The 11,391-nt window shown below is 52.5% G+C and overlaps 1 protein-coding gene across 1 annotated transcript; it reads left to right on the top strand.

Annotated features, from left to right (window-relative positions):
• The first annotated feature begins 1,610 nt into the window (after positions 1-1,610).
• On the top strand, positions 1,611-9,806 carry LOC124510297 (histone H3.3A). Its single transcript, XM_047077148.1, has 4 exons — positions 1,611-1,713; positions 3,193-3,343; positions 4,580-4,733; positions 9,154-9,806. Exons 2-4 carry the CDS (start codon positions 3,216-3,218, stop codon positions 9,280-9,282), a joined length of 411 nt encoding a protein of 136 aa, XP_046933104.1. The 5' UTR covers positions 1,611-1,713; positions 3,193-3,215; the 3' UTR covers positions 9,283-9,806.
• Positions 9,807-11,391: the final 1,585 nt, after the last annotated feature.

Raw genomic sequence — 11,391 nt, 5'->3', positions numbered from 1 at the left:
GCCTATCTTCACAGGGATAGATAACACTTCCATTTCACAGATGGACAGCTCAGTTGGTTCAGATCATCCAAGACCCGAACGATTTCACGTAAAAGTCTCTCCCTTCCTTAGGAATATTTTTTACGGCCAAAAAAATGGACGCTCTGGAAAAATGGAGCCCGTGAAGGGAAGGTTACCCACGTCATCTAACATTTCTCGAGGAGATAACGAATTTAATTGATGGGGCACAGCTTTCCTGGATCCATTCAACGGCAAATATTTCGCTTCCCTGAAAACAAAAACAGAACAAGCAAAACAAAACTCTGCTCGGCCCCAGTGACAGGAACTCTCCGCTAGCAGCTCTGCCTGGGCTGTTTTTTGTTTTGTTTTGTTTTTTGCATGTGTGCTTTGAGGAGAGGCTTCCAGATCGCATGTGCTCTGCACAGCAACCACGGACGCTTAACATCCATTAAATAATAATGAGACAGGAGGCCTGGAGTTTTTCTGCTGCTCCCAGGTCTGTCCCTTACTTAAGTGACCTTGGACAAACCCATTCCCTCCCTGCTCTCTGATTTCCGCGCGCCCGTTTCAGGGTAATGTTTACGACTAAGGTGCTGTATAAAATCTGGGGATCGCGACGGGCACTTCGCCCTTCGCCCGGGCGGCGTAGCTCCCGCGCTATCCCCCGGGGATGCCCGCAGGAGCCCCGGGGGAAGCGCCCGCGCACCGCCGTGCCGCGCTGGCGGGGCCGTCCCGGGGACGGTCCGGGCGTCCCGGGCCGCGGCGGGTCGGCTTCCCGGGCTACCGAGGGCTGGAAGGCGGGTGAAGGCGACCGTCCCCGGACCGCCCCTCCCTCCCGGCCGCCGCTCTGCGCCGCGCGCCAGCTGTGCGGGCCGCCCCGGCCGGCCGTCCCCGGGCACCGGGCCGCGGCCGCGGGGGGCCCCGGGCGGCCGGCGGGGAGGTGCGGGGACCGACAGGCGGGCCGCGCGGCCGCGCATTGTTGTCGCGCTCGCCGAGCACAGCCATCTTGCGTCGGGCGGCCCGGCGCCGCCACCTGCGGGGAAAGTTGCGCGCGGGCGGGCCGTCCGCCCCGGGGCCCCCGCGGCCGCGTAGCCCCCCCCCCGGGCCGTCTCCCCCCCCCCGCCGCCCCGCCCCCACGCCGCCCGCAGGCCCGGGCGTTCACCGGCCGCGCCCGCCGCCCCTCCCCCACCGCCCCTGGGCGCCCCGACCCCGGGCTCCGGGCGCGGGATGACGTGGGCGCCAGCGGGGTGGGGGGGGAGGAGGGGACGGCGGGCAGTTGGGGGGGGGGAGCCGAGCGCGGGCGCGGGGCCGGGGGCGCGCGGGCCGGCGGGCCGGCGGGCGGGCGGGCGGCCGTCGCGGCGGGAGCCGGCGGCCCTCCGGCACGTCTTTTGTGTTTGTACACACTCGGCGCGAGGCGGCCGCGGGGAGGGAGCGGGCGGCGCGCGGGGGAGGGGCGAGCGCGCGCCAGCGAACGAACGCGCGGGGGGAGGGGCGGGGGCGGGGCGCTGGCGGGGGCCGGGGGCGGGGCCGAGCCTTCCCTCCATTGTGTGTGATTGGCTGGCGCGCGGCGCGGGGGCGGGGCGGCGTGTGTTGGGGGCCAGCCTCGGTGTCAGCCATCTTTCAATTGTGTTCGCAGCCGCCGCCGCGCCGCCGTCGCTCGCTAACGCCAGCGCCGCCTCTAGCTCGCCGAGCTCCAGCCGAAGGAGAAGGGGGGTAAGTTTCCCCGGCCGCCCGCCTCCCCGGGACCGGGCCCCGCTCGCCGCCCGCCGCCGCCCGGGCCCCGGCGCCGCGGGCACGGCCCCCCCCCCCGGCCCCCCGGGCCCGGCCCGCAAACTTTTTGGCCCAGAAATGGAGGTGAGGAGCGAGTTTCCGCGTCCCCGAGGCGGCGGCGGCGGCGGCTCTCCCCCGTCTCTCGCCGCCTCAGCCCCACAGCAGCAGCCGCCGCGGCGCCGAGCCGCTCTCCCTCCTCCCCGCGCCCCCGGCTCCCCTTTCTTCGGCCAAATCCCGCCCGCCGCCCCTTCCCGGGACCCCAGACCCTCACCACGACCCGCGCGGGCCCCTTCCCTGCCGCCCCCGGGCCCCGGGCCCCGGTTTTCGGGCGGGAAAAGGGGGGAAATCGCCGCCGCTTCGCACCCCGGGCTAACTCGCTTTTTGCTGCCTCCCCACAGTTGTTGCTGAGCTTCACCATCTTGTCTCTCTTCTCTGGTCACCGACCATGTTTTCTCCCCCGTCTCTCTCTCTTCCCCGTTTCGAGAACGGAGGAGAATTTTTTCAGAGAGGGACATTTTTTTTTTCTCCTTTTTTGGAGAAGCGGAAACTTGATGCATTGGAAATGCAAAAAAAACTTTTGCATTTTGGAGGGCGGCACGTGGCGGGGGATCGGGGCGTTTCGGAGCGGCTTGGGTGCGTCGTGCCCCCGGGAGGAAGGGGCTCCGGGCGCCGATTGTTGGCGTTGTGGGTCGGGGCGCTGGGGGCCGCGGCGGGGGCGCGGGGGGCCGGGCCCAAAAGTTTCCGCGGGCCGGCGCGGGCGGCGATCACAGCCCGGCTGCGGGGCGCTCGGCTGCGGCGGAGCCCACGACGGCCGGCCGCGGGACCGGGCTTTGTGGAGAGCCGGCCGCCGGGCGCCGCTGTCCCCTCCCGCGTCCCCGGGCGCCGTGTTGTCAACACGCTGTGGAAACGCGACCCCAGGCGTGTTTTCAGAGCTTCGCCCGGGTCCGTCCGCGGCCGGGCGCCCGGCGGTGGGGGGCGCGGGGCCGGGGGGGGGGGGGACCGGAGGCTTTTTGCCGAAATTTGACTCGACCTTTCTGTGTTTTGTGGCTTCGTTCTTTGGACTTGTTTGCGGGTCGGATGTTTGCAGACGTTTCTGATTTCTACTTTAATTAAAGAGAGGGAGGCCGAGGCCGTTAGGGGGGTCTTTTTGTTTTGCCGTCGGTCTTTTGCGGGATGGTCGGCGTTAGAGGTCCCAATTTCCGAGTCCCACAGTTTGTTTCGAGAAGTCCTGTCTGGGTGGCAGGCGTGATCTGCACCCTGGCGAATTATATAACATGACGGACATTGTTGGGTTTTTTTTGTTTTGTTTTGTTTTGTGCTGGGCCTAATTTCCAGCCTGGCGGGGGCGGGGGCCGGCAGTGGCAGGAAAACTTGAACGTCTGGGGGGGTCGTGTGTATGATTTTTGTTTTTGATGCTGGTAGGTAAGTGAGGAGGTCTCAGTACCATGGCTCGTACAAAGCAGACTGCCCGCAAATCGACCGGGGGTAAAGCACCGAGGAAGCAACTGGCTACAAAAGCCGCTCGCAAGAGTGCGCCCTCTACTGGAGGGGTGAAGAAACCTCATCGTTACAGGTATTTTTTTTTTTTTTAAGAGGAAATAGTGGGATAGAGTCCGTCTACAGAAGCAGCGATTGTAAAATATAATGAAAAGATGTATAACCAGCAGACTTTTTGATCTAGGGAAACCGATGTTTTTCCTCTTTTGAATATTTGCTAATACTTTAAAAAACGTATGCGCGTGTGTCCCAAAACATAGTGTTGGGTTTTGTCGGAATGTTTTATTTCATTTGAAGCTACCCAGAGCCCAAAGGAGACCAACTGAATCACCGATGATGTTAATGAGATAGGTTCTCGTTTTATTTAGTTGTTATGTTAGTAACGTGTGTTTTTAAAATAATAAAGTACTTTTTAAGTACACGTGTGAGGATGGACACTCGTTTTTGGCAAAATAATACATTTTGATACCAATTCTATTTTAATAATACTCAAGGTGGGGTGTTTTGTTTGAGTAAAGTTCTCCTTCATTTACTTAATGGTGTATTTCCTCGTTAGCAGTCTGGTGTTGAGCTGTCCTCAGCAGTGTTGTTAAGGGCATCCGCCGTTAGAGGGCAGAAGCTATCTGTACTTAGCCTCTGCAAATGATTTTATAGTTACTCTAAAATAAAAGCTCATAGAGTGGAAGAAATAAGTCAGACTTGAGGTACGTTTTTGTTGACACTTAGTAAAAAAAAAAAAAAAAAAAAAAAGATGCACGAACACTCTGCCCTGTGGAAGGCACACCGCGCCATCAGGGGTATCCAGACTTCATCATCCTGACGGATGAGCCGTAGTCAAAGTAGACGTGTTCTGGGAAATGGGCCTTGAATATACCTGAGTGTGTTTTTAAATGAAGCCCATTGAGTGGTGCTGGTGCGTCTTTTAGAAGAAGCAAAGCTAGTAATACCAAATTGACAAGAGTCTGAATGTTGACTTTTTATTAGTGGCCTCACACCCTCCCAAGTAATGATACGTTATTGACGCCCCTGTGTTAAGACGAAGAAAGTGAATGGGACTCGGATAAATGCCCTGCTCAGAATCTCCTTTCATGTTATGCTTTTTGCTTTCGAGGAATTGTTCTGTTAACACTCGACAGCTTTGAATATTCAGATCATAAACTGATGAGGGAAATTTTATACCCAAGCTAAAAAACAGAAAACGGGTGGTTTATTTTTTGGAAAATGACTGGATTTGTTAAAGCTACCCGCTTATCCTCGTATGTTTTTGTATATGTCCGATAACCATTTGTTTAATGTTTTGTTTTGTGTTAAGGCCTGGTACCGTGGCACTCCGCGAAATTAGACGTTACCAGAAGTCCACTGAACTTCTGATCCGCAAACTTCCTTTCCAGCGTCTGGTGCGAGAAATTGCTCAGGACTTCAAAACAGACCTGCGCTTCCAGAGCGCGGCTATCGGTGCTTTGCAGGTAAAGTGGCGGGTGGGGACGGCTCTGAGAGTCGGCCGTCCTGCTGTGTACCAAGAACAGTTCTAAATCTTTCCACGTGCTTTGATCGGCACAGCCCGTAAGGTGGGCCATACCTTTGCTTCACCGTTGAGATGTCAGAAAGGTTAGGTTGCTCAAGGTCATACACACCGAAAACGCGACTTGAACCCATTTGGGTGACAGTCCTCATTTGAACCCATCTGGCTCCGAACGGTATACCGTTTGTTCCGGTATACCGTCTTTCAGTTTTTTAAACATTGCGTTGAGAACGGTGTCTCGAGGAAAAAAGAACCCTCTTGTTCGGTCATGGGTGCTGCGGGACATTACAAAGATGTGGGACTAAGGTCTGTGTTGGTCATCAGCTTTAAGCAGTGATCGCTGGAAAAGGCATGGAGAGTTGGTGTCTTTCTGGATGTGCAGAGGCCACGCGAGAGGGGAGCGCGGTGTCGGTGGGGAGGCTGTGCACTGAGCTGAAGGAAGCACCCAGCTAGCTGGCATGGGCTTGGCCGTAGGGAGAAAAGGTGTGCTTCGAGATCACACCGTACGTGTTAAGGGGCAGGGATGTCAGGACTTGGAGTTGGCCAAAGAGGATTATGGATCTCCGCTTAAATGGGAAGCGCGTTGAATTTAATCTCCACCCCAGGTGTCAGAACCCTGAGAAGTACGGTCTTAGAGGTGGTTACATATCCATAATATTTGTGTCTTGTGCCAGCATTAAAACTTGAAATGCCCACGGGTAACATGCTTGATTAGGGGTGAGAATATAATTAATACCAATCACTAACGTGTAACCTGTTTTATATTGTGTTTGGCATGTTTTAGATCGGTGTATCTCAGACTACTGCCTCCATGAGAGCAGGGGTTTGGAAGTGACTAAAAGTGCGGATTTCTAGGCACCACAGACGTGAATCAGAATCTCTGGGGGTGCGGGGACCACAGTCCACATACACTCCATTGGAGGATTGTGAGGCTGCTGTTGCCGTGGCAAGCTTTGGCTTTACATGTGAGGGAGATTTGATAGGTGGGTTCTATGCTGGAGTGCGATTGGTTGAGCTGTTTCTATGGTTAGTCTGAACTGGGTTTGATTGGTGGATTCCAGGAGTAGGCATCCATTAAATTCTCAATGAATTGAAATTACTGAAATTTCAAACTACTAAAATCTTCTAGCGCTGGTAGTTAAAACTCTTCTTTCTGTTTTAATCGTTGTTTACCGCAAGGTCTCCTTTCGTCTATCGCTACAGTTGCAAGTCACATTTTGCCCGCTGTATTTTCCAAGATTGTCAAGCATTTGATACAAAGCTGCTAGTTTTGGTTCCTAGTCCCGGTTAGCCAGGACTGTGCTTAAAGAACTCCTTATACTGGGAAGTCCCAACGTGTTCGTGTTAAACGGTCGGTCCGTGGAGGAGCCTTGTAAATGGAGATTACTAAGCAATCTGGGCAAAACACTATTGTCTTTCCAGTTCACGTGTACACTTCATGGTCACTGGCACGAAGGCGTGTGGTTTAGGTTAGCAAGTGTTCCTGTATTGGTTTTGAGCACAATGTTTCCTTCTGCTGCCTGTACTCCAGCAGTTAGATGGCTCTTGTTTGGAAAGAGTAATCTTTGTTACCGGTTTTTTTGTGCACGTGTTTGCTTTCTGTATCCACGCACTTCAGTTCTCTTAAAGACAGGGATGGAGAATTTGCTGGTGGAAATAACAGAAGAGAGCAGTTGAAATAAAATTCAAAAAGTCACTTTATTTTTGGTTTAGAATCACACAGTTGACAAGTTTCCTAATAGAATTAATGAGACGGGGAGGTGGTGCTGGGGGGGGGGTGAGGGGTAAAAAATTAGCCTGGGTTTGCCATACGATACTCAGGAACGGACGGACTTAAAATCTAACCTTTGTCTTTAATGTCTGAGAGTTTGGACTTGAGGTATCCTCGTGTTAAAAACGTAGACATTGGTGTTTCGAAATGGTGGGAGAATCAGACGTTGAATATAGTCAACGCGTTGTAAATTAACATTTCCTTCTAGTTGTAAGATATTTTTTCTTTTGCCATTATCTCAAAATTGGTTTGTTGGGCTATAAATTTATGTGGCAGTCTTTCATTCCCATTAGAGCCTTCCCGTTGAGAAGGTTTTAGGATCTGTGTAATAGAATTAGAAATATATGGGTCATGGTCAAATCCCCCGTGGGTATAGAATACTCTCCCAGAGCCGACCAGACATAACCCTATAAAACCAGTAGCCGGGCTCCAAGACAGAAGTGAGAATGGCCACGTGCCATTCGGAGCAGCACCAGGGAGCCCATGGATCATTCTGCTCTTAAATGGTCTCAGAACCACAGGACCTGTTGGCTTGTCCATCTTGCAGCTCACAGTGCTACGTTTTGCAGAAGCATTCTGGATGGGCGTGAGGCCGGGTGAAACAAAATCAAACTGGTGTCTTGCCTGAGGAACGTCAGTCCTATCTGATGTGTGTGGTGAGCCCATCGGAGCCCACACTATGCCTTGGTCTCCACACCTCTCAGCCATTCCTTAGAATATTGTAAGAATGAATCCCCGGCTGTTAAGGGCTTTTGCCTTCATTACATCCTTTGGAATGTTTGCATGGAAAAGATGTAAACTTACTTGGGGTTAGATTTAAAAAGCAAACATTTGTTGAACATCTCTACTCCAAGGCAAGGCGTCGTGAGTAGAAAACAAGACTCTATTATAAAGTTACGTACATAAGAGGGTGGCTCTGGCTCTGCTGTACGAGGCCAGAGAAGCAGCAGGGAGTCTGGAGGAAGGAGTTCAAGGCTTTTTTGTGCCCTCGGGAGCTGGGAGTGGAAGTGCTTGCTTCCTCCTGCTCGGAAAGTCTGAGCTAGGCCTTAGTGGGTAGATAAAACCTGACTCTTAAATGCAGCAGGAGGCTCCTGGGGGGCCCAATCAGCTAAGCGTCTGACTCTTGATTTTAGCTCAGGTCATGATCCCACGGTTCCTGAGTTCGAGCCCCACATCCATTAGTATAGAGATTCCTTGGGATTCTCTCTCTCTCTCTCTCTCTCTCTCTCTCTCAAAACTAAATAAACATTAAGAAAAAACGCAGCAGAAGAACATTGTAGGGGTTGTAAAATTTAGATGAAACAAATTTTCATAGAAGAGAGACATAAGGCAAAAAAGTTGAAGATATATAAATGTGAAGGGCGTACTTTTTCATAAGATGATAATGTGAACCAGTTGAATTAATTGTTGCTGCGTTGATGCTTGGGAAAGCAAGTCTCCATAGTTTTATTGCAAAATCACAAGCGAATCTGCCTATTCCTGTCTACATATTTTGTGTTATGTAGCATAAGTGGCTGAAATTGGTCAAGTGTCGGGTGGCATCATTTTTAGCTTTATCGTTACCTAAGGGTTCCAAAATGGAAAATATTTTTTTTATTAGGACAAAAACAGCAACTACAGGAATCTTGGTTTTTCTAAGTATCTTGATCAGAGAAGTAACTTTTCTACAGAGAAGGCGACAAGGCCAGACAGCCCCGTCTAATGCTCCTGAGCCACTAAAACAGCTGGGCGGGTGACCGGACTGGTAAAACGGTTTCTGCCTCTCGGAATGAGGAAGCAAATGTGACTTCGGCTAAAGGACTCTTTAGCTTTTCAGACAGCTGTAAGGTCTACTAACCTGACTTGCCAAGTGTCCGCGAACAGTTCCCACAGCTGGCGGTTTCTGAGTGGTGGTAGAGAGAGGGGGGTGCCTTCAAAGACTCCTCGAGTGTAATGAGAAAAACTGGAGGGATCCATATTAGTACGAGAGGGGAAAAGGTCACTGCGGGTTGGGGAGCACAGAGGAAGGTGCGCTTGGAGGGGGCACATCTAGGCAAAACAGGTCCAAGAATGTAAACAACGCCAGCGTGTTGTGCTCTGGGACCCGTGGGCCCCATGTGCTAGAACGGAGGTGGAAAAGAAAAGGTTGGTGGGGACCATGTGATGGAAGCCAGTTGTCCGCTGTGTTGGATTATTGGCAAGCAAAGGTTCAGGCAGATACTCCGGGGTGAGCGGGATTCGGGATGAGGAGGACGCTGGCGAGGAGACAGGATTAGAGTCTAAGCTGGAGTTCCTGGATTAAATGGGATTCACCGAAGACATTTCGGTGGATAAGAGATCGCGTGTTAACAGGAGAAAAATCGAAGCTTAGTAGTGAAATCGTTTGACTCCCGTGTAATTTGCTGAAGATTTCCAAGCTCGAGCCTTCCGCTTTTCCTAAACTGCCTTTCAGCCTGTCCCCCAGGTTTTAAAACGTACCCGTTTGGTGAACAGGTCAGCGTCTTCTGGAGCGGCTTCTCAGAGGTCCGAAAACCTCATCATCTGAACCGGTACAGACTTCCCCGTGACGGGTGCTAATAACGCCATTGATGCCTTTTTCTTTGCTCCTTTGCAGGAGGCAAGCGAGGCCTACCTGGTGGGCCTCTTCGAAGACACCAACCTGTGTGCTATCCATGCCAAACGTGTAACAATTATGCCAAAAGACATCCAGCTAGCGCGCCGCATACGTGGAGAGCGTGCTTAAGAATCCACTCTGATGGAAAACGTTTCATTCTTTAAAAAAAAAAAAAAAATTTTCTCTTCTTCCTGTTATTGGTAGTTCTGAACGTTAGATATTTTTTTTCCATGGGGTCAAAAGGTACCGAAGTATATGATTGCAAATGGAAAAATCGGGGACAGAAATCAGGTATTGGCAGTTTTTCCATTTTCATTCGTGTGTGAATTTTTAATATAAATGCGGGGACATAAAGCATTAATGCAAGTCAAAATGTTTCAGTGAACACGTTTCAGCAGTTCAACTTTATAACAATTATAAATAAACCTGTTAAATTTTTCTGGACAATGCCAGCATTTGGATTTTTTTAAAACGAGTAAATTTCTTATTGACGGCAACTAAATGGTGTTTGTAGCATTTTTATCATACGGTAGATTCCATCCATTCACTATACTTTTCTAACTGAGTTGTCCTACACGCAAGTACATGTTTTTAATGTTGTCTGTCTTCTGTGCTGTTCCTGTAAGTTTGCTATTAAAATACATTAAACTGTACCTGCTTTTGGTCTTTATTCTCACCCCTGCCCGTGTAGTTCAGTCACTTGAACCGTTAAGAATCATTTTAGTGCCAAGCGGTTTGTCACCTCCCGTCTGAGACGAGACCGTTGAGAGACGGAGAAAGGATACGTTTTGTGTGGAAAGGAAGCTGGAGCTGTTGGTTTTCCTCCTGGTTTAAAATTTGCACAGAGTAAATCTGTTCGTGAAAACCAGATCCTTTGGATCTGACCCTTTGGATACGTGGTGCTCCAAACGGGCGAGTCCCCACCCACCCGGCGGAAGCACGTGGAAACGGGGAAACTTCCTGAGGCCTGTCCGTTGACAGACCTGCGCCGTTGAACTTTGCTCCGCAAGTGTAACGGTAAGTGTGGCTCCCCAGCGAGGGCCCTGGAGGCGCGTCCACCCCGAGGTGACCGGTCAGGCCCCGAGACTTGCTTCCCGGCGCGGTTTCCCTCGGGGAGGGGAGCGCGCGCTCTGCCGCCGGGAACGCGGCCCTGGTGGGCGCGCTGGTTCCAACGCCGCAGCGCGTGGAACTGCTCTCGAGTCCGGCGGAACTAGGTCGTCGACGGGCCGAGAACAGTCCGGGAGAACGTTGGGCTGCTGCACCGCTGGTTCACGGGCTCTTTCTTGACTTCATTTTCATTTTTATTTTTTATGTTGATTTATGTTTGACAGAGCATGAGCGGGGGAGGGGCAGAGAGAGAGAGGGAGACACACATTTCAGAGCCTGCTTCCAGTTTGTTGACGTGGGGTCATGGTTTTGTGTTTGTTCGTAAGTAAACTCTCTGCTCCACGTGGGGCTTGAACCCTGAGGTCCGGAGTCGCATGCGCCACCGACTGAGCCGGCCCGGCCGCCCCCTAAGAGCCAATTTTTAATGAGCTTCCCCAGTCGGTTTTGGCAGGCGCCACACTAGGCTCTCGCCGCCTGTTCCTGGAAACGGACGGGAGAACGGGCGTCTCCGATGGGGTAGGAGAGGCCGCGCTTTGAGCCGAGTCCCGTAGGATTTGTACTAAACTGTGCTTTACAAAGCTTTAGCTTTGCCAACTAAAAAGCCTGTTTCTGCCTTTCGCATGAAGCGGTCACGGTACCCGTTAACCCATCTTGTTGAGTGAGGAGTCCTTAGCTGCTGCGGTCCGGGCACGAACATACAGTAAGTCGCAGGTTACAAAACGGGGCGGTTAGAAGCTGCCCGGGACCGCATAGATGAGGCTGGCGCTCCGCGCACGCTGTGATGGGCTCGTCCCGATATTCCACGGTCTGTCAACATCTGACGTGTTCTATTCCGAGGAGGCGGGGAATTCATTCCTACTTACAAAGGAGGCGATAACTTCGGGAGGATTATTCTTCGTTACCGGTGTGTACGACTCGCACAGTTTTAGTTCGGGGCCGTTACCGGACTCGCGGGTGTGAGTGACCTGCCGGCCCCTTGGTCCCTGGGTTCATGTTCAGTAACAGGCTGGTAATCCTGTCCCCCACTACGCTTTGGAATCCTTACCTGACAACGCCACCCGGGAAAAGTGCCCAATCAGATTTGCCCCCAAAGTGACGGGGCGGGGGGGGGGGGGGCTGCGGCTCAACTCC

The sequence above is a fragment of the Lynx rufus genome, unplaced genomic scaffold (assembly GCF_022079265.1).
Source record: "Lynx rufus isolate CCGP_SWC_20201006 ecotype Redwood Valley unplaced genomic scaffold, mLynRuf1.p SCAF_15, whole genome shotgun sequence".
Taxonomy (NCBI): domain Eukaryota; kingdom Metazoa; phylum Chordata; class Mammalia; order Carnivora; family Felidae; genus Lynx; species Lynx rufus.
This window is presented reverse-complemented; position numbering and strand designations above follow the sequence as displayed.